The 22,660-nt window shown below is 43.5% G+C and overlaps 2 protein-coding genes across 2 annotated transcripts; both read left to right on the forward strand.

Moving 5' to 3' along the window:
- Positions 1 to 10,013, forward strand: plcd4a (phospholipase C, delta 4a). Its single transcript, XM_069675060.1, has 15 exons — positions 1 to 49; positions 275 to 433; positions 929 to 1,157; positions 1,377 to 1,506; positions 1,580 to 1,811; positions 1,920 to 2,121; positions 2,565 to 2,709; positions 3,798 to 3,950; positions 4,674 to 4,841; positions 7,992 to 8,148; positions 8,262 to 8,378; positions 8,549 to 8,727; positions 8,805 to 8,937; positions 9,369 to 9,518; positions 9,769 to 10,013. The coding sequence occupies exons 1-15, from the start codon at positions 25 to 27 to the stop codon at positions 9,858 to 9,860; spliced, it is 2,271 nt and encodes a 756-aa protein (XP_069531161.1). The 5' UTR covers positions 1 to 24; the 3' UTR covers positions 9,861 to 10,013.
- Positions 10,014 to 11,323: 1,310 nt separating this feature from the next.
- slx9 (SLX9 ribosome biogenesis factor) lies at positions 11,324 to 21,329 on the forward strand. Its single transcript, XM_069675062.1, has 6 exons — positions 11,324 to 11,586; positions 12,338 to 12,458; positions 18,297 to 18,365; positions 19,069 to 19,252; positions 20,776 to 20,841; positions 20,932 to 21,329. The coding sequence occupies exons 1-6, from the start codon at positions 11,386 to 11,388 to the stop codon at positions 21,056 to 21,058; spliced, it is 768 nt and encodes a 255-aa protein (XP_069531163.1). The 5' UTR covers positions 11,324 to 11,385; the 3' UTR covers positions 21,059 to 21,329.
- Positions 21,330 to 22,660: the final 1,331 nt, after the last annotated feature.

Here is a 22,660-nt window from a genome sequence, read left to right on the forward strand (position 1 = left end):
GGCAGACGACTGAAACAACAACGAATGGCTTCCACAGGAAGTGGCCTCCGTAAGTCTGGATCATGTTTTACTTTTCAAATATTAATCTGAGCGCATGTTAATAAATAAAGCTCTCCCTCTATGTGGATTGAGTCAGAATGATATCTGACAGTGTTAGAGAGACTTTAAACAAACCTCGACATACAAAAGAAACAACGTAAGGTGTTAAATATCGGCTCAAAGAATGATGAAGTTTCTATTGTATCTGTAATAAACTCTGTTCTTGGCCGTTCAGGCATCCGGGGGGACGACAACCTCCAGTCCATGCTGGTGGGTACGGTGATGAGGAAAATCAAGTCTCGCACCTGGAAGAAACAGCGCTACTTCAAACTGCAGGACGACTGCATGACCATCTGGTACCAGTCCAAGAAGGCCGGCAACGCCCACTCCACCTGTAAGGTCTCACCTTTTACTCAGGTCATGGACAGATTGAGCCTAACATGACTATGTGTGATAACAGTAGACTTCACAACACAATAAAGTAAAGAACAAGGTAGAATACAGTAGTGGATAAAAAAATCAACCCTCATCCTCCAGTGGAGAAAACAATATGCAGTGAACAAGTGGGTGCCCTTAAAATGGAGAAACAAGAAACAGTTCTTTCTAGGTCACCCCTTAAATTGGAGAAAATTGGATCCAATGAACAGATGCATGAGTCTGAAGTGCCAAAAGCATCATGCAGTGCACTAAAAGATGCCCTTTAGATGTAGAAAACGTAACGCAGTGGCCTCTAGGATGCCCTTAAATTTAGAGGACACAATGCAGTGCACTCAAGCATTCCCTCAAATTGGAGAAAACAGGACCCTGTGCACCAACGGGAGCTCTTTTAATGGAAAAAACACAATGTGGTTTCACTGATTGTTCATCCTTTATTGGTCTTTGTTTCCAGTTTCAGTGGGCGATGTGGAGGCCATACGAGAGGGCCACCAGTCTGAGGTGCTGGTCAGCATCGCAGATGAGTTCCCAGCTGACCGGTGCTTCACGCTGGTCTTTCGTGGTCGCAGGGGAAACCTGGACCTGGTGGCCGAGTCAGCGGAGGAAGCACAGACCTGGGTCTTTGGCATGAGGAAGCTGATCGAGAGCCTTGAGAACATGGGAGAGCGGGAGAAACTAGACCAGTATCTTTCACTCAGTCTTCAACCGTAGAAGGAACCCTTAATATCGCAAAAAAGGGTTCTGGATCGATCAGTGTTTCAAGTTTGCCATGCCATTCCAGTAAATGTGCAGTACTTGGTGTAAAGTCTATGGTGCTGTGCGACGTGTATCAATAAACTCTTTGACAGTTGATTGTTTCATCCACCATTGAATGTGAGTCTTTCCTTAAGTGCCGTACTCAGATGGATTGGTGACTGGTTCAGGAAGGCGGACAAGAACAACGATGGCAGGATGAACTTCAAGGAAGTGCGAGATTTACTGAAGATGATGAACGTGGACATGAACGAGCACCACGCTCATCGCCTCTTCACAGTAAGAGCCTTTGAGATGATTAAAGTTTGAGGTATAACCATCGAGATACATCATGTTATCTCTCTTGTCTCAGATGGCCGATAAGTCCCAGTCGGGTACACTGGAGGACGACGAGTTTGTGCTCTTCTACAAGATGCTGACCCAGCGGGACGATGTGCTGACGGTGTTCCAGAAGTTCTCAGCTGATGGCCAGAAGTTATCCCAGAGCGACTTGGAGGACTTCCTGAGAGAGGAGCAGCTGGATGGGGACGACATCCAGCAGCACGCCATGCAGCTCATTGAGCGCTATGAGCCCTCTGACACAGGTACAAGGATAGTGAAGAAGTATCCCTGGGTACTTGATTATAGACCATTAAAAGTTGGATTCTAGCCTTACGTTAAATGTTTCTAACACTGTCCTTCTGTATTTGCAGCCAAGCTGCTGAACGCCATGACATTTGACGGTTTCTTGATGTACCTTGGCTCGGCTGAGGGCTCCATCTTCAACCCACGGCGGCGGGGCATCTTCCAGGACATGAGCCAGCCTCTGTGCCATTACATCATCTCCTCCTCCCACAACACCTACCTGATGGAGGACCAGCTCCGAGGACACAGCAGTGTGGAGGGATACATCAGGTAAAACATGCTAACTAGCTAGGTACATGTACAAGCCCTTTAGTAGAGCTGTTTACACTCTGGTAGACCAGTGTCTTATAAAATATGGTTGTAAGACAGAGCCAAGATGATAGATCCATTTCACTCAAAGGTCAGTTCTGTCATAATGGTTTCTTTGGTGTCCAACGCACTCGAACTTCCATGAATCTGGAAAGGAATAAAGATGTTTATATTGATTAAACAGGACTGAGAGGTTACCAAGGCCATTGACTAACCCAGGGTGACCTCAAGGTTCCCTCTACGTAAATCCCTTCCATAATGTGTTCTCTACGTTGAGCCTCAGGGGTGATGAGATTATCTTCCAACAATCCCCAGTTTTACAAGAGTAATTAATCCAACAGATAAGATGGAATTCCTTTTTAGGTGATTATATTTCTAATTCATAAAATGTACGTCATGTTCAGGGCTCTGAGTCGAGGCTGTCGCTGTGTGGAGGTGGACTGCTGGGATGGTGCCAACGGAGAGCCCATCGTGTATCATGGACACACCTTCACCTCCAAGATACTCTTCAAGGATGTGGTCAATGCTGTGGGTAACTACGCCTTCAAGGTAGCGTCACCTGTCCTGTTTGGTTGTTTTATTTTGTTGATTACTGTCAAAAAAAGCACCCAACACATATTCCAAAAATGGTACCATTAATACAAGGATCATGCTCAGATCAGAAGTCTTTGGTCCAAGACTAGCTCTTGATTTAGCCAGATGTAAGTGTTCATCAATGGGGTCCATGTTCCTGGTCTTAAGAATATCACATACTTTGTTTTGCAGGGTTCAAGTACCAGTTTAAGAGCAGCCAGAGCTCATTGGATTAGTTAAAAGCAGTCACTAAATATGAAGGAGTTTGTCCGTTTAAGGGTTCAGAGGAATATAGTGTTGACTCATCTGCATAGAGACGCATTTTTGTGACAATATCTTGATATACAACTTAAAACATCCAACCACACATTGTCGGCTCAGGTCAAGTTAAATCAATCTTTGTCAGAGCAACACATAAAGTCATCAAGTCGTACTTTGACGAATACTGGTTTGTTGGTTCACGATTGTCCTTCTGATGCTGCTGTCCTACAAGTCGATTAAGTGTTGGGTCAAGTAATTCCTCCTTCTAAAGACACAGTACTCTTGATTTTTCTACGTTGCACAGCTCACATATTCACAGCACGATTGGCACGGTGATCACGCTGGCCTGAATTCGGCTTTCCAAGTAGACCAAACATGTTCTGCAACCTCCTGGGGCTGGCAGCGAGTCTGTTTCTGCTTTTACTGTCCCGTGAAGCTGTATCAACAAATCGCTTTGCATCTCATTGTAAATTTATGAGAAGGACTACAACCGTGCAATGATATCCAAAACATAATCCAGATAAAGTGAGCCAGCTAGGGATCTGCCAGGCTCATGCCAAAGTGAACAGCTGCCAGGTTCACGTGTTTGCCAGAGCCTGCTGTGTATGAGCATCTGTCTGCAACTGAATATTGTTTCCTCGTGACCCCTTGTCCATCCATCTGCTGGTCTTTTAGCCAGTCAAGCACAACCCACAGGTGTATGGCAGCAGGCATATTAGCTTTCTCCAATTATAATGCTCCGCAGTGTTAAATTACAAACTCACTCCCTCCCTGCGTCCCTCCTCCTCCTCTCCCCCGTCCAGGTATCGGAATATCCAGTTATCCTGTCCATCGAGAACCACTGCAGTGTTGAGCAACAGAGAGTCATGGCCCAACACCTCAACCACATCCTCGGTGACAAACTGTTGAAAAGCACACTGGATGGAAAGGCCCCCATCGGGCTGCCGTCCCCTGAGGTGAGCACTGCAGGCCATCGTCCTAACAGTACCCCGCTCTGTGAGGTGCTCACAGGCTTAAAAGTAAAATCAGGTTGACTCACAATCTATCCTCTTTAATCCTCCCACCCATGATACCAAGAGTGAATTATACACATGACTTTCAGTGTGTCCTCCCGCAGAAGCAGAACCACTTTTTTGAGGAAACAGGAAGCTAATCCGCTTTCTTCAACGACCACATTTTTACATATTTTCTGCATCGTTACAGAGTCGATCGCTGATGACATCATTAGGGTTGCGTTACTCATGGTGTATATGTGGCACAGCCCGCAGGAGGCAGAAAGCAACTGTGATCTGGCTGTAGGAGATGGTTTGCAATCAAACACTTGCACCAATTAGGCCTTCACAGCCCAAAATATGTCAAATCTACAACTACAATGTTCGTGTTACAGTGGTTAGCTTCTCCTTGGTATGGCAGCATGTAAGAGCTTACAGTGACCCAGAGGACACCCCAGTTTTACCCTGAATCCTGTCTGCGCCATATGATCTGTGTCTAAATGCAACACCGCCATCCTGAATTATTCAACGCCGCAATATTTTCCCCTCCTGAAATGTCCCTGAAACTGACAGGCAAACTAACTAGCTTTTCTACGTCCAGTTTTAGAGCTCCTCTGACATGCCTGACCATAACTTGAGAATTTAAGTGGATGTGAAGGAGGTGGTTTTGTTCAACCTTCCTGTCAGGATCTGAAGGGGAAGATTCTACTGAAAGCGAAGAAAATCGGGGGCCTGGAGGAGAGTTTCAACGGGATGGTGGAAGATTCCCTGACCGGAGAGGTCAGTGACGAAGACGAGGTGGCTGAAATCGACGAGGATAACCTCCACCGAGAGAGTGTGCGTCGCAGGCTGAAGGTAGGCCAGGTTGTTTAACACACAGCGATGAACCTTTTGACCCAGACGGCTTCTTTTTCACAGTCTGATGAGCCGGCCTGGTACAGAATCATGATCCCCTGTTTCAGGATGATGATGCAGCACAGAGGCAAACAGGAAGTGGATTCTGATGCATGAATGGATGAGTAAATGGATTAACCTGACTAAACCCAAATGAAGGCACTCCTTTTGATTAAGTTCATCTTGTTAATATCTTAATTTAATGAATTACAGCTTGTATAAATAGTCTAGGTTATTTCATGAATTATATAGACACAGAAGATGTACAAGACTGCTTTAGCATTTAGCATGTGTGGTTCAGCACCCTTTCACAGGCTGTTCAGGGTACCTCAAGTGTTGTTTTTGAGGGAACCCTTAAGCATCAGGTTTGAGGTACTCTGTAGTGTTTGTTTTGAGGTAACCTTCTGTGTTATGGTTCCCTTTAAGAGTTTAATGTTGGCCCTTTAAGAATTTTTTTCAAGCCACCCTTTAGCGTCCATTCTGAGGAATCCTTTTGGGTCTGTTTTGAGGTACTCTTTAGTTTCTGTCTTAGGTACTCTTAAGCATCTGTTCAATGTACCCTTTAGCAACTGTTTTGGGGTACATACTTGCATCTTTTTTAAGGTACTCTTTAGCGGCTGTTTAAAGTTAACCGTTAGAAATTGTGTGCTCTTAACGATCCTTTTTGCACACACTTTCTGATTCCACTGCTTTTATGCAACTCTTAAAAAACCATCTGCCATTAATGTTACTCTAACATACAGTACACATCCAGAGATACACTTTGTTATAAAGCACAGTTGGCCCAACATTAGACAAGACTAAACTAAGAGAGTCACCCAGAAATGTGGTGGCCTTTTTATCCAGCGGAAAAGGATTGCATAAACTTCTGTCATCCCTCATGAAAAATCCAGAGGATTGAAGGGCAGGGAGCAGACACTGGGTGTTAGATAAGGTGATCTGTTTACACTGTGATGGCAGAGAGAGACACAGAGAGGCAGGCGGGGACGAGGCTTCAACACTGAGCGAGCACTCATGACTCTCAGTCATCCTGATCTGAGGTTCACCAAACTCAAGACATTTTATCTATTAAGGCAGTAAAGCCCTTAATAAAAGAAAGTCACTTCTTCAGCCAAGTACGCTAGACTAACAAAAAAGGAAGGACAGCAGTCTCTTGTGGCTGCTGTCCTCCCTTTCCATCATGACAAACAAGGCAAAGCGTGAAAAGGTGAAGGTTATACAGTCTCCTCTAAAATGGGACACCTGATACTCTGAGCAGAGCTAATTGCAGTCAGTAATCACCTCTGGTGCCAAATACTGAACTGCAGAGTCTCTCTGAGGCCTGGAATGGAATAATATCCAGTGTGGTGAATCTTGGCCAGTTTGGGGAACTCAGAATTGAATCTCTGCTTTTTTGCAGATGATGTGATTCTGTTTGCTTCATCAAACTGTGGCCTCCAGCAGGCACTGGGGCAGTTTGCACCCAAATTAGAAGCTATCTGGTTGAGAGTCAGCACCTCCAAGTATGAGGCCATGGTTCTCTGTGGAAAATGTTGGATTGTTTCTTCTTGGTTGGGAGTGAGTTACAACCTCAAGCAAAAGAGTTCAAGTATATTTTGGTCTTGCTCACAGTGAGATTAAAATGGATTGTGAGATTGACAGACTGTTGGTGCAGCTGAAGCAGTACCATCATGGGTAAAAGGGAGCTGACTTGCAAGGAAAAGCAATCAGCTCATCAGCTGATCTACTTCCAACCCTCACCTATTGTCATGAGCTTTGGGTAGTGACCGAAAGATTGAGATCTTGATGGTTCGTGCATCTGATCAGGATCCTACTTTGGAGGTTTTCTAAGCGCATCCAACTAGGAAGAGACCCCAGGATATACCCAGAGCTCCCTGGAAGGATTATATATCCCACCTGGCCTGGGAACACTTTGGGATCTCCCAGGAGGAGCTGGAAAACACTGAAGGGGAGAGGGACATCTTGACTTACTTGCTTAGCCTAATGCCACCACAACCCAGCCTAGATAAGTGTGAGAAGAGCGATGGATGGTTCTGATAGATATGTCTCTAAATTTACAAGTTTGGGATGTCATGATTAACTACTTCTTCCAAACTGTAGATGTAAAATGGACTTGTATAGGTGTTACAGGCTCTAGAGGACAGTGGTTTAATGCAGCAAACTGGGTGTGTAAAGGAGTCGTTGGGCACTTAGAGTCATGTTTATTCATAAGCACCTGAGAAGCATGAAACGCCACACTGGGACTGCTGTCAACACGGTCATCAGGGGTGAGACCAGCGTCGAGTCTGGCAGTGATGTGAGCTGTGCCTCTGCTGATGGTTTAGGTGTCTGCAGAGATGGCTGCCCTGCTGTCTGGTTGACGGGCACTGAAGCCCGGGTAGTTCAGTCAGATCAGCTTTCATGTGAACGCAGGCAGGCGTGCATGAAGAGATGCTCCGCAGGTTTCACTGTCGTTGTGGTGTTTGGGACCGCCACACCTCTAATCCTGAAAGTCATGGACGCTACCCTGCCTGGCAGTAACCTGCTTCTGCTTGGCAATAAGCTCGAGTATCACTTACACAACTCAAAAGAGGGGTTGTCTCAAGGTTTCCATGTGCCCAGTGCTTCCACCCATGACAGGATTCCTCTGCAACACAAGGGTTTACCCTGTCACATGGTCATGTTGCTACAACAGTCAGCTGACTGTAATGCAGAGCCAGTTCATGGCTCGATTTTAAAGAGCTTTCAGTGTGGTAATGGCTCAAAGCTATATGTCCAAATACAAAACATCCACTTGCCTTTGACTCCAATTTTTCGGGGGTGTCCCTTGTAGCGCGATTTTATTCGGATTAGCAACAAAGGATATCGGTAGGTCGAGACTTCCCTTTCAAAGCGTTTGTAGTTGTTTACAGTCTGACTACTAGTAGAGAAAGACGACATCTACAACCAAATTCTTTTTTGCACTTACTAAAGCTAGATTGTCCTCAGAGTGTCCCGGGATTTAATTACAGCCAATGTGTTCTGGCCTCTTTTTCAGCCTATCTCCACTGACAGGCTTGTAGACCATACAACTCGGACTACAAACACAAGCCAGACCACTTCTAACAACATCATCTCATCTTATTTCCACAGAAGTCAAAGCAGCGTCTGTCTAAGGAGCTGTCAGACTGTGTCGTTTACTGCAAAAGCGTCCACTTCAGCAACTTCAAACACTCCCGCATCCACTCTAAGTTCTATGAGGTGGCCTCTTTCACCGAGTCAAAGGCCCGCAAACACCTGAGAGAGGCAGGTGAGTCCGGTCTGATCATTTCTTTATGTTTTAAACGTAAGTTTATGATCCACAAATTGGAACATTTATCAGGGTTTACTTTAACCAAACTTCTGGTATTATCTTGGTTTTAGGGGCTGAATTTGTGCACCATAATTCCCGTCAGCTGACCAGGGTTTATCCCAGCGGCTTCCGAACTGACTCCTCCAATTTCAATCCTCAGGAAATGTGGAACGCTGGGTGCCAAATCGGTAATTGCAACTGAAAGACAGACTTGAATTTATCTCTTTAAATGAAAAATAGGCAATTTTATCTTGAGGAACACAGGAGGTGTTGTTCTTCTGCTGCTTCAGCTAGTCAGTTTTTTGAGTTATCCGGTAACGTTTTTTGTAAAATCTTGTCTCTTCTCCGTTTTATTCAGTTGCGTTGAATTTCCAGACTGCAGGGGAGGGGATGGATCTGAACGATGGACTGTTCAGTCAGAATGGCAGCTGTGGCTACATCCTGAAGCCCAGTTTCATGAGAGGACCAGAGAAAAGATTTGACCCTGAGACACCTGAAAAGCGGGACAGATACCAACCTGTCCTTCTTACAATCCAGGTACAAACCGCATAGATAGGAAGAGAACATGCAGGCCTGCTGAGATGTTTCAATCACATTGTATTTATGTGTTTCAGGTGATCAGCGGACAGCAGCTACCCAAAGTCAACATCAAAGAGGACTCTATCGTGGATCCTCTGGTCCGGGTGGAGATCCACAGTGTTCCTGTGGACCAGAGCAAGCAGGAGACCAGATACATCGAGAACAACGGTACAGGATACACTGTAGACGCTGTAGTCCCTTAGACAGATACAAAACTACGGATAATTAAGAATGCATAAATGTCCTCCGGGACATACAGCATTTATTGTCACTGAGGCATGTGGGTAAATGATCTAAACAGCTCAGGTTACTAAATCGGAAAGCAACATAAAGCTGTTTGTCATCAGCATCACTTATCATCCAGAAACACCATAGCTTTGGATGATCTGGCTAAGAGGGAGCGTGTAAAATGAAAACAGTAGAGGACCAAGAATGGACCCCTGAGGGACACCACAGTTGAAATCATCAAACCTGTGGCTACAGAAAAGGTTCTTTTGGACAGGTCCAGATGTAGGACTTGTAGAGCAGTTCCTTTAAGACCAACCCAGGTTTAAGATGGACGGACAGTGCTGACATTGTATAATTTCTATTTCCTGCAGGGTTCAACCCTGTGTGGTACGACACTCTGCGCTTCACCATCCACACCCCTGAGCTTGCCATGGTGCGCTTTGTGGTGGAGGACTACGACAAGACGTCTAAAAATGACTTTGTGGGGCAGTATACACTTCCTCTGAGCTGCATGCAGCAAGGTAAGGCTGGAACAACTGATTCAAGGTGTCTCAATATATCACGTTTACTGTCATATTTGCTCATATAACAGCTTTTATCTTTTATACTTTTTGTAAGGCACCTGTGTCCAACTTTGTTCCCTCCTGTCTTGATCGTTGCTTGTGTTGTATTAACTCTCAGATGTACGCACTTTGGACAAAAGAGTCTGCTACATGAAACTGTAACATTGTACCATTGCAATACCCCTCTGCTTTTGTTTTGTGTACTCAGGTTATCGTCACATTCACCTTTTGTCCAGAGATGGGACCAGTATTCCTCCTTCCTCCTTATTCGTGCACATCAGGATCACAGACCTGGAATAAGTCTTTCCTGATACATAGAGCAGAATCCTTCGTTATTTCGAAAATACTTCCTGAAATAGTATTTAATATTATCATTATTTGATGTGAATAAATACGCCAAATGTTTAGTGGTTCTTGTATAGTATGCATGTTTTAGTTTTGTTAATAATAGTGTGTGTGTAACTTGTTCTGTGATTGAACTCAGCTGCTCGTGTTCGGTGTTCTGTGTCCGTGTCGTAGAGAAGAATGTGCCACCATTATGTTTAGATCAGGATGTTCATTTTCCTTTAACAATCAGCACTTCAAAGTCTGATATGTCTGATATCCTCAGCTTTCACTTTATTCAATGTGCAAAACTTGAAACTCTTCTCAAGCTACACAAATAGCACAACAGGAAAATGTAGAGGGGGGTACAGTGTTTTTAACAGCAGGAACTAAAATATTGTGATCTAGTTTGTTTGTAAGTGTGAGTAAATGAAGGTAACAAATTAAACGCTTAAATGTTAGCTGTAGCCTAGCAGTAGCAGTCAACCAATTCCAAGCTAACAGGACTGTTTCATATTATTGCACAATACGAATTGCTAGCTAACTGTAATGTTTGCTAGGAATTGTTTGAATGCTAATGTTAGCTGTTGTTTAATCAAAGCTAAATGAAATCAGAATGTAATACCCACAAGTCATTATTTTTGTGGTATGTACATATAATCCATTTGTGTAAATGTGTTTTGATATGTCTATTTTTGTAAACATTCACTGTACAGTATAGCACATTGTAGTGTTAAATGCTTGTTTTTTATTGTGGAAGAGCTCGTATTCATTTGTCGCACCTACCTGCAAATAAATATGATTTTAACTTAAAGATGAAACAGTTTTGTCCGTTATTATACTGAATTATACTGTAAATATATTACCTGGGGACCCTGATGAAACCTCAAAAGGACCCTTGAATCAAGCCAAATGGTGATACAGACGACCCAAACGGAATAAAGGGCATGCGGAACGTTCTTTCTGCTCCGTATCCCATCGGTTCACTAACCCGGAACACCAGCCATGCTTGTCATGTCAACAAAGTTAAGCTAGTGGTAGTAGTAACGACTGTTTCCGGTGTATAATTTCAGGCTAAATTTGTTATAAAGATATTTAACTCGTATTTTAGAAAATTGAAAGCTCAGAATTGAATAAATTGAGAACATTAGTGAGACAGAATGTGTTCAAAATTAATTTGAAAGCACTTTTTGTCCCCAGTGTAATAAATACAGAATAACCTAAGATTAGCTAGCGATGTAATGTTAGCCTACAGATGTAACCGGGAAAAGTTAACACAGAAAATTCTCTATATATAAATATATATAAATATATATCGTACAATAATGAAGTACTAGTGCTAAAATACTATCCAAATGTAGTGATAGAGTAGAAGGATGTTTAGTTTGAAGGCTGAACAGTTTTACTTCCGGTGCTAGCATCACACGCTGTGGACACTGGAGAGCAGCAGCACGACTGCCTCTCACTGAGTGAGATTTAAAGTTCATTAGGTTATATTAAAATGGTTGGAAAGATAAAACATGTCCGTCAGAAGATTCACCAGGAGGCGGTGAAGCTCGACAGGCCGAGCAGCCTCACACAGCTGCCCGGATCCGTGTCACTATCTCCGGGTTTAGAGAAGCCTCCTGCTGCCTCGTTCCTCACAATAAAACCCCCACTCCTGGAAATTAAGAAGAGTGACACATCGACAAATGTCAAACAGGTCAGTGTTAATAAATCACACGTGATGCTGAGTGTACATTAATGATATATGAAATCTGTGAGTTGTAGTCAATATGTTCGACCATAACATTATGCCAGTTAAAATCAGAGCTTTATTTTGAAGTCTCACTCCTGTGAAGAGATGGACAGAATCTAAAACTCACAATTTTACCTCGAACAGTTCTATGAGGTTACTTTTGTGTCTTTATTACGTGCTGATTTTTACAATGTGACAGGATAAAGAGCAAAACGTTACACACTGTAATTAAAAAATGTTTCAATAAAAGATGGGATAAATATTAAAGCAAATCAAACGTTTTATTTGCAAATTAAAAACTTGAAGTTTTGTTTGCAAATTTAAAGGTTTGCATAACGAAACGTTTGTAAAATCAAAAATGTTGTTATAGAGTTCAAGTTTTGTTTGACAACTTTCAAAATTCAAACATTTTCTTTAGAATCTGGAATGTTGCATCTGTTGCCATGGACGCGGTCAAGCTGTCACTCTGATTCAGACTGGCCAATAGACATGCGCCTTTCATATTTCCGCCTACAAGATTCAGCTAAACTTTGGATTTGTAAACAAAAGTTTTGCTTTGATACATTTATAATCATTTATTCTACTTGTGATTAAATATTTTTAATTGCAGTGTGAAAACTCTGTAATGAAGACACAAATGTAACAAGTCATAGCATCAATGTCGTGAATTATCTCTTCTATATATTTGTACTCATTGTATTTTAAACCCCGTCAGGCCGCAGCAGAGAGCTCGTTCCCCGCTGGGATCTTCGCCGGCACTAAAATCACTCCAGAAGTTCTCGTACAGACGCTGACGTTTGAGGAGCCTCCAGATGTTCCCACACCTGCTCAGAAAGGTAAGACTCACGTTAATAATAAATCAATAATCTTATAATGACTGAAGGTTATTTACAGCTCTGCAGTGTGACTGTAACTATGTAAACAAACATAAACAAACATTTGTCACAAAAACAAATCAGGGACACTTTTGATGCAATTTATTGCTTTAAAATGGGAAATGTTCCACATGCTAAACATACAATGCAGAAAGCTGAAGGCACTTTATAATCATGTAAATATGTACGAATATGAAGTGCTAAGACTGAAATTAATTCATGAACACGGCAGCTTGTTATCAAAAACTGCTCTTAAGAAAACGTTACACCTTTCTTATCATAAGAATACAAGATGGAAGGTGTAGATTCTGAGCTTATCATCATTTTCTGTAGGATTTGCAAACCTGGAACACAAAGTAGGGATAGACCGACCATCTGTTGCCATGGACGCCGTCAAGCTGTCACTCTGATTCAGACTGGCCAATAGACATGTGCCTTTCATATTTCCGCCCACAAGATTCAGCTAAACTTTGGATTTGTAAACAAAAGTTTTGCTTTGATACATTTTTATCATTTATTCTACTTGTGATGAAATATTTTTAATTGAAAATGCTGAATATCGGCATTTTGACGCATATCGGCATCGGCCTTTTTATTTTTATTTTTATTTTTTTTAATCTGACAGCCGATAAGAGTTCATTTCTTTGCAAATTTTATTTAACTTTGTTTTATTTACTTTATAAAACTTCAGGAATCTATTTATTTATTTATTTAAATTTTCAGTTAACTTTATAAGAGATGCTGCTGACCCTGGGAACTCCCTGCGCTTTTTGTTTGTTTGTTTAATAAACATATGCTTAAAGGCATTTAAACAAAGTTAAGTGTTGGAGTTTGTATTATTCAAAATTTTGACGCCAATATTTTCACTTTTACTGCAAATGAATATCGGCTCCAAATATCGGTTATCGGCCTCCTTGACTACTAATAATCGGTATCGGTATCGGCCCTGAAAAAACCATATCGGTCTATCTCTAACACGAAGACACAACATTATATCAGCACTAAAAAACAACTGAGGTGGATTAAAAATATTAATTATGGTCTAAAGTCAAAAATGTTCCTTTTTCTTTTTCCTTTAATGTGATTTTCTGGCATTTTCTAACAGGAACACAAGTATGAACTGAACAGGAAATGTGCTTTCAGTCATCATGTGGAGTTAGGAGCCAGTAAGGTGCTTGGTTGTAGCAGTGCGCTCTGTGGCCACTAGATGGCGCATCAGACTTGTTATCGCTGTCCTGCTCCTGCAGCTTCAGTGAAGGTTTTTTGGGGATGCTCGAATTAAAGCAGCTGATCGTCTCCTCCAGGTTTAAACACACAGATACAGAAACAGAAAACAAACCTGACGCTCACAGAGACGGAGGGCAGTGAATGCATCGCTCTGAGCGTGTGAACAAGGGGTGACGATGTGGGCCGAGTTGCTAAGCACGCCTTGCTGCTTGGAGCCTCTCCAGACGACGCTCGGTGCTATTTATAGAGCAGCGCGGTGTAAATTTAGCTCATGCGTGAAATCAAGGTTTAGCTGCATCAGAGTTTCTTCTGCAGCTGGAACACCGAGGAGGCCGCACACACGCTAATGAACTCCTGGAGGTTTTCATGGTTTCATCTGCAGTCAGTGGCAAAAACAAGCACCTCAAGGAGATGTTCTTTTATCTGATGCAGGATTATGTTGCAGCCATTACAGCCTGTTTCACTGCTGCAGGCTGAACACATCTACTGGAGACATGAACCGAAAATATGTCAAAGTAGGACCTAGGTTTAAAAATATTAAATGGCTCGTTTAAAGAAATGATTTTAGGTTGAGCAGAATAAGATCACGAAGCACGTTTTAAAATCTCTTCAGTTTCTCTCCCAGAAATCATTTTCATCCTCACATCATCACCGAGCTCCTCATGCACATCATCGCTCCCCCTCTGCACGCTCGGCTGCTCTGCTGCTCTGCTGCATGCAGCCGCGGCATCCTGATGAAGAGCAAACACGACAGCTCTGCAGCACAAATTGGCCCATCAGGGAGGAAAACGGAGACGGGTCAGAAACAAAAGAAGAAAAACAACAGCGGTGGAGGCGGGAGTGTTGATATGATCGGGCTGAGATGATGTAGATTTGATGGAGAGGGGGAGGAGGAGGAGGAGGAAGAGGAGAGGAGGGGGAGGTCTTCAGGGAGCTGACCTCAGTGTAAAGAGGAGTCGCGGTCTTTCCTCGGGGGTCTGGTAGTGAAACGATACCTCTAATTAGACTGTAGACAGAGAGCTTTGTCAGAGGGCCGGGGGGGCGGACAGGACTTTACTCTGAAGGAGCAGCATGGAGAGGGTTCAAGTGTCAGATTATAGGGCACTTAGTTTGTATTTGTAGTGGTTGAAAAATTCAGGACAAAAGCAACATAAAGTGTGTGAATGTCTCCAGTAGGAGTGTTCATCCTGCAGCAGTGAAACAGGCTGTAATGGCTGCAACTTAATCCTTAATATGTCCACTAAAAGTTCTTGTTGTTTCCACTGACAGGCTCAGATTGTTATTCTAAGTGTGTGACAACATCACAGAAAGGATCCCTACAGAGATAGACCTTTTTGTTACAGAGGAAGATGATTTTATTTAACCACAAACAGACGTTACATCGCTCTCTGCAAACACACCAGACTCCATTCATAAAAACAGTGATTTTAGCTCACTGCACACAGGAGCTGCTGCTCTACTGCTGCCTTGATAAGTCAGTTAGTTTGTGTTATTTTGGTGTTTTTAAAGTGTATCTAAAATCCAACACAATGCAATAAGGTAAACAAATTAATAAATCGAGGCAGAGGTAGACCTGCAACTCCTGTATTGTGCAACGTTAAATCGCTGTTTTTATTAATGCAGTCTGGTGTGTGCAGAGAACGATGTAACGTCATCTTCCTCTGTAACAAAAAGGGTTTCAAACAGATCCAGGGATCATGTATTGATCATGGGCTGATCTGTGTGTGTATGTTCATATCTCTGTGAGGACACACACACACACACACACACAGACAGGAGGCTCGTGATTGGCTGGCAGCAGCAGTGTGTTTTCTTCATGCCTCCCTGACATTGAAAAGTCCCGACATTCACGCCTCATTAGACGAGACTGCAGACATATTTCTCTGAGTGAACGTGAAGTCCAACATGACGGATCATTCTGGAATTATTCCACATATTCAATCAGCACCGACATCATTTAACCCTTTAAAACCTGACCTCAGATGGCCGGCTGTGGGACGTCAATTTTCTTCTTAACTAGATCTGAAATAAAACCATGATATCTACAGCAAGACTGACATGATCTTTAAGTCGTTTTGAAGATATGAAACATTTGAGGAAGCTCCAAGGAGTTCAAAGGGTTAAATACAGTAAAACACCTTCAGTGCCCCGCCCCCTGCACCTGTCAATCAAAGCTGCGAGTGTAGAAGGTTCAGGAAGGTGAGGAGCAGGAAGTACAGTGTGGGCAGGTGTGGGAGGGGGGTATCCTCCAGCCGCCAGTAATCACAGGTATCCATTTCAGCTACCAGCAGGAAGACGATGCCCCCGACGGGAGCAGGGTGGTGGTTAAATACCCCCCGCTCTCCTCCATAAACACTGCAGACCCCCCCCCTCCTCTCTGAGATAAGGTTCCCTCCTGTGCCCACATGAGAGAGCAGCAGATCTCTATCAGAGCCTGTACAGCAGCAGGAGCGCTGCTGTTTGTGGTGGCAGATAAAGACGAGGCAGGATGAAGAGCCTGTCAGGACGCCACAAACACACATCACACTCACATTATTCTACATTTACATCCTTCTATTCGTGTTCATCGTCTGGTTAAAGGTACCAGTAAGCCTCCTCTTCAGGGTGTGTTTTGATTCTGTTCTAACAGAACTGTCAGCGTCATTTCTCTGCCGTGTTATTTCTTATTTTACGCTCTTTTGTGTTTGTTTTTAGGCGTCCATTAGCTTCGTTTGTAAATTCTGTTCGGACACTCTTTGAGGTCTGTTTTGAGGAACCTTTTGGCCTCGATTTCATGGCTTCATCTGCTTCACTTTTTAAGCTACTCTTAATTTTGTTTGGTCCATTACTCTGTTACCTCTTTCCCACTGAATTCAGCACGTTGACGCAGGTTTTTCAGACCCTAGAAGACCCGCTTATAGATGCTGATGTCTCTTTTCCCATTGCCAGTGAAGTATCCTCCTGTTAGTCTCTTTTCTGCTGCGTCACCGTCTGACGTCACAAACACGCCCGCAACAGGGTTAGTAACCAGTGAAGATAGGAAGATAGGTCTATATTGTATCTATTACTCATTCAGTCTGTGTATTAAACTCGGCGCGGACAAATTTGGAACGATGTTCGAGCGCTGCTCGGACGGAATTTGTAGCTGAGATGACAAGGAGTCGCAGAAGTTACCGACGGAGCATAGCATCGTGCTGGAAAGGGGGCGAAGATTAGCGTGTCAACACGGGTTTTGTGTTCCTGTCAATGCCGATCGGAGCCGAGGCGGTAATTACCCGGGCCTGCTGCAGAGTCATTTGAGCCCGGTCTGAATGCTGATTGTAACCTTTCCTATTAAGCAAAGAAGTCGGGTGTTAGCGGCTTTAAAGACACTCATTTCTTTGCTTTGTCAGGGCTGAAATAAAGACCTGAGATACAGACGATAAGACTAGTGGGGCTAACTGGGATGAATAGGTCAGAACACGGGGCGAGAGGGGAGGAAAGAGGAAGTTAGTGGAGTTTATGTTACAGTCTGATAGCTGAAGCTGCTGTTTGGTTGTTTTCCCTCTTCCTCCTGTCAGTGGTTCTTTCCTCTCTGCTGTTATCGTGTTTCTAACACCACACCACCACGTGTCACCACTCTTCCCAAAGTGACGCCCGGCAGCCAGCAGATTTACGATCAGACTGCTGTCAGGTCAGAGCTTCTGTCTGCAGGTTTGCAGCACAAAGTATTGAGTTTATTCGATTGTATTTCTGCCCCTCCCTCGTCTCGTCTCTCCTGCCCCCCCGAGGAAGCCCTGACGGCGGGGGGGTTCAAGCTGGCTCTGCTGATAAAACTTTCCTTTAACACGGCCCGAGGTTTTTCCTGCAGCGAGGGAACGAATGATTCTCTCCTTCTAAACAGAATGTGTGTGTTTACTCTGACATTTAATAAATCCATTATCCATCCTGTGCTACAGGGGGATCAGTTACAGTCTGAGTTTAGACCAAAGAGCCGCAGCATTTATTTATATTCATTACAACAACATGAAAACAAAAGACATGACGTGTGGAGGGACGGGACAGACGGCTGGTTAAACGTCAAATCACCTTAAATACAGATGAACGACAGCAGCTGTTCTGAACCAGCAGGTGTTTGTAGACTAATTGGAAGAGAGAGAGTACGGTGGCCCTGAAGGTCAAAACATTTTACAAAAACATTTTCCACAAATACAGCAACACAACAAAAATAAACAATCACAACAAAACATGTCAGAAAAAACATGTCCCCCAAATTAACTATAACTTAATAAACAATTTACAAAAAACTATATTTTATAAAACAAAGAAATGTATTTTTTGTCATTGCTTTTTGACCTTCAGGGCCACCGTAGGATAGTCACTGTAGGTCTGTGTGATGAGAGAAAAAGAGACTACGTGCGGCTTTCAAAGGACAGTAACAGAAGTGTGTGTGTGTGTGTGTGTGTTTTGATCCAGCCGGCTTGCCGTAGCTTGTAGCCAAATTATTCTTTCACCTTTTGCTGCAACTTTAACACATTTATGATTTATTCTGTCTTTGTGTTTAATTATGTCTTCTCCCTGTGTGTGTGTGTGTGTGTGTGTGTGCGCGTGTAGGCCCAGAGGAGAGGAAGCTGAAGTCAAAGAAGGAGAAGATGAAGGAGCGGAGGGAGCGATGGCTCAACAGTGAGTTGTTTGTTATTACCAGTTATTCACATGAACAGCTTTAGCTCCGTTCTGTCGCTGACATGAGGAAGTGAATCTTTAATCAGCACGTTTAAATCAGTGTTCGATGTTCATGTGGATTCAGGGACAAGCCTTCTGATTGGTTCAGGAAAACTGAAAAACAACAAAAAAGTAGAATAATTATAAGATATTTTTCTTTTTAATTTAACTACTATTTAATGTTGTTTTTAATCTGCCTGAATGTCGTCCCCTGATGCTCCAAAAATCCTTCCGCTGCTGAAAATAGTCCCCAAAAAGGCACCTGTTCTCCTGGTCTGGTTCATTCGCTTCCATCCTTTGAGTCTGTAAATATTCTCTGGCTATAAAACCTCTGCGTCAGACTGTGTGTGAGTCTCTGAGTGTCTCTGTAATAATTATAAGGACCAGGTCTGAAACTGAGCTCGTCTGCTGATCGATCGATCGATCTCTGAGTAACACAGATCCCGCTCACAGTGTAATTAGGCTCTAATGGCTGAAACACGAGGAGGCTCCACGCCGACACATTTCAGGAATCGGAGGAAAATTAGGACGAAATGTGATCATCAGACGGATGGACAAAAATTTTACTGATATTAGAGTAATTAAGATTTTATTATTAAACAGCCTACAGGACGATATGTACAGACTGAAAGTAAAAAACTGTTCCTCCTCCTCCTCCTCTCAGAGATCAGCTCCATCAAACAGGCGAAGGAGCGCCAGGCGGCCGAGGCCCGGCGGCAGGCCACGCCCGTGGTGGGCGACATGAGGCCGCTGGCCGACGCCCTGCCCGAGCTCTCTCAGCTCATCGCCCCCTCAGCCGCCGCTGCCACGGCCCCGACGACACGCCGCAAGAGCAGGAAGAACAAAGTGTGAGTGTTTGAGACGTCTAAGGAGGGGTCAGGGGTCAATTGCTATTTAGCCTCTTTTTTAGGTACTTAGCGTCTGCTTTAAGGTGCTCTTTTAATCTGTTTTTAGGTACCCATTCGCACCTTTTATATCACCTTTATTTATATTAAGCTGCTTTTTAAAGGGACTTAGCATCTGTTTTAAATGAACCCTTACCATATGTTTTTGAGCACCCTATTTTTGGAACCATAAAGCAGAGTTTAAGGGTACTTATCTTCTGCTTTAAGGTGCCTGTTAGCATCTGTTTTAAGGTGTGTCATTTTTTGTTGCCCTATAGTGTCTGTTAAAGGTACACTTAAATGGGCGTTGTCATATTTTAAGGTACTTAGCTTCTGGTGTAATTTTAGGCAGCCTTTTGTGTCAGTTTTGAGTGCTATTTTTCATCTGTGTTTAGATACTCGTTAGCACCTTTGATACCCTGAAGCCTTTGCTTACGGTGCTTAGCTTCTCTTTCAATGGTGTCTTTAGGCACGGTCTCATTTTTGTTATTCGGCACCCTTTGGTGTCATGTCCCTGTACCCTTTATCAAATGCTTTAAGGTACCCTAAAGTGTCTGTTTTTATTAACCTTTTAGCGTCTGGTTTAAGGTGTCTTTAAATTTTTTTTTAAATATTATATTTTTAAAGTACTTAACGTCTATTTTAAGGCCCCACATGTATCTGTTTTTGTTACCAGTCAGCACCTTTGATACACTTAAGTCTGTTTTAAGACGCCCTTTAATGTCACCCTGTAGTGTTTATTTCAAGGTATCCTTTAACATGTGTTTCTGGTAGCCTAAAGTGGCAGTTTGTATTAACCCTTTCATGTCTCTATAGGCCCTCTTAAAGGGGTGTTTTTTTAACCCTCCACGTATTTTAAGGTACTTAGATTCTGTTTTAAGGCACCGTATTTTGTCAGGATTAGGCACCGTTTGGTGTCAGTTTTGCGTTACCCCATAGTGTCCCTTTACCCTTTATCATGTGCTTTTAGGTACCCTAAAGTAGCTATTTTTATGAACATTTTCATCTCTGGTTTAAGGTGCCCTAAATGGGGTTTTTGGAACCCTTAATTATATTTGTTAAAGTACTTAACTTCAGCTTTAACTGTCCTTTAGCACATGTTTTAAGGTGCCCCATATTGTCAGTATTAGGCACCCTTTGGTGTGTATTTTAGGGTACCTGTTAGCACCTTTTCTACTCTTAAGTCTGTTTTAATGTGCCCTTTTAAGGAACACTATAGTGGCATTTTCTGTTACCAAATATTAGAGCCCTTTTGTCTGTTCATCTGTTTTAAGGTACCCTTTAGTGTCTCTTTTAGGGTATTTAGTGACTGTTTCCAGGCACTCTTTGCTCCTGCTTCAGGCAGGTCTGAAGGTACTCTAAGCATCTCTTTTTCCACATCACCGTAATGTGAATGTAGCGTCAGGTTTAAACGACCACTCACCATCTGTCTGCCTCACACTGAGTGTGGTTTGGTATGGTAACACGTCTCTGTCTCCTTCCTGCAGACCCGTGAAGAGGCCGGAGCCCACAGACTTCAGTCAGATGAAACACTCACAGAAACGTAAACTCCTGTAAGCAGCCTGTCACACTCACTGTCCTCATGTTCCTGTGCACATCCCGCTCAGCCAAATAACATTTACATCACTGCCTTTTAATTGTAGAGAAGCAGAGACGAGCCGCTTCAGCGACGCAGTGAAGACCCTCTCTGCCAAAATGAACCCTCTGGCTGACATCGGAGAGCAGCTGAGGAAGAGGATGAAGCAGGAAGAGGAGCAGGGCCCCAGCTAACAGCAGCCGCTGAGAGACACTGAAGGAGTCACACGGACGATAAAGGACGTGGCCCTGTCTCGACATGTTTCTGGGTGTTGGTGGCTTTATGTTTTAGTCATTCAGGCCCGGGTTTATGTTCAAACAGGGCCCAGGTTTAACATGCAACATGAATCTACACTTGATTTGCTCACATGAACCCTCTGACTGACTGACGGACGCTCCTGACTGACGGACGCTGGGTGGCGTCGCGTGTCGTGTTTCTAAATGTCGACTTCCATCATTAAATAAACCACGGAACATTTACCAAACGACGTTTCTGTGTCTGTTTTCTGTAAATGGAGTCACACAGAGCCGCTTTGTTTCAAACACCTCCACACTCGCTCCCACTCGTCTATTTTCAGGATCTTGTCATCACGCAGCGTTCAGAAGAAGATCAGCGTGACTCATCGGTGATAACCATAGCAACTCCTCTGATCCGTGTAAATGAACATCTTGTCGGGGCGACACCGAGACGCGGAGTGAATGAAAACATTGTCAAACTGTCGGCAGAGAAACATCAACACTGAGACGCTGCAGATACTCGGCTCTACACTTACTACAGGTTTTATATTGATAAACAGACATTGTTTCTAATGGTCAATATGAGTGGGATTATATAGAAGTCTATGAGAAAATGAGCCCACTTCTCCCATTCAGAGTCACACAGTCCAGAAAGCAGGGGAGGGTTTAGGCCGGGCGGGGCTACCTGTGATTGACAGGTCGCTACAATGGGGACCTGTCAATCAGGATGTAGCTCCTGTCCTCCAAATATAACGAGTCTGGATAAAAGTGACCAAGATGGTGACAGCGAACATGCTAAACTTGTAGCTTAGCATCACACTAGCGGTTTCTTAAACAGTGTTTTTTTTAAGTACCCTAAAGCCGGTGATATACTTGCTTTCTAACCTCGTGTTTTCGTACACAACTGTCTGTGTCATGAACGTAATTGTTCACATACTTGTCTCTGCACCACGTGTGTTCCCGGAGGATACCTCTAAGAGAGCTCAGGCCGTATGTGCAGGATGTCAACAACAGACATGGAGACACTCGAGGAGGTTAGAACACACCGCCTGCACCGTCCCCGCTCCGTCCCTCCAACACGTTCCTCCGTGCACGGACGTAACGGTCCCGGTCTTGTTTCCATTTAGTTTTGCAGGTTTCCACGGCGACTTCTGAAACGGAACTTATTTGTCTCCAGCTGTTTGACAGGCATGTGACAACGACACATCGTACAGATGTAGATAATTGAGGGCTTGGTCTATCAGCTTGTCTGTTTTCTTCTTCGTCTTGTGCATTTCTTTCAGTAAGAACATTAGTTTAAAGCCTGTTTTTAGCTAGCCATAATTAGCATCCCAATTAATATCAGAGTAACCTTGACTTACAGATGCACCCTGCTAACCAAGCTAGCGCTCGAGTTAGCTTAAGACTTTGCTAACCCCTCTTTAGCTCCTCCCTCTCGTCCAAATATGGTCACTTCTGGCTGCAGAGAAAAAGATGGCGTCAGCCAAAAAGCTGGAGGCTTAACTACAGTCTGTCCTCTTCTTCTACAGTCTGTGGTGTGAGCTCGTCTGCAGCGCACGT

Source organism: Semicossyphus pulcher, unplaced genomic scaffold, assembly GCF_022749685.1.
Source record: "Semicossyphus pulcher isolate SPU_LCO1_2020_fin unplaced genomic scaffold, fSemPul1.0.p SCAF_24, whole genome shotgun sequence".
Classification (NCBI taxonomy): Eukaryota; Metazoa; Chordata; class Actinopteri; order Labriformes; family Labridae; genus Semicossyphus; species Semicossyphus pulcher.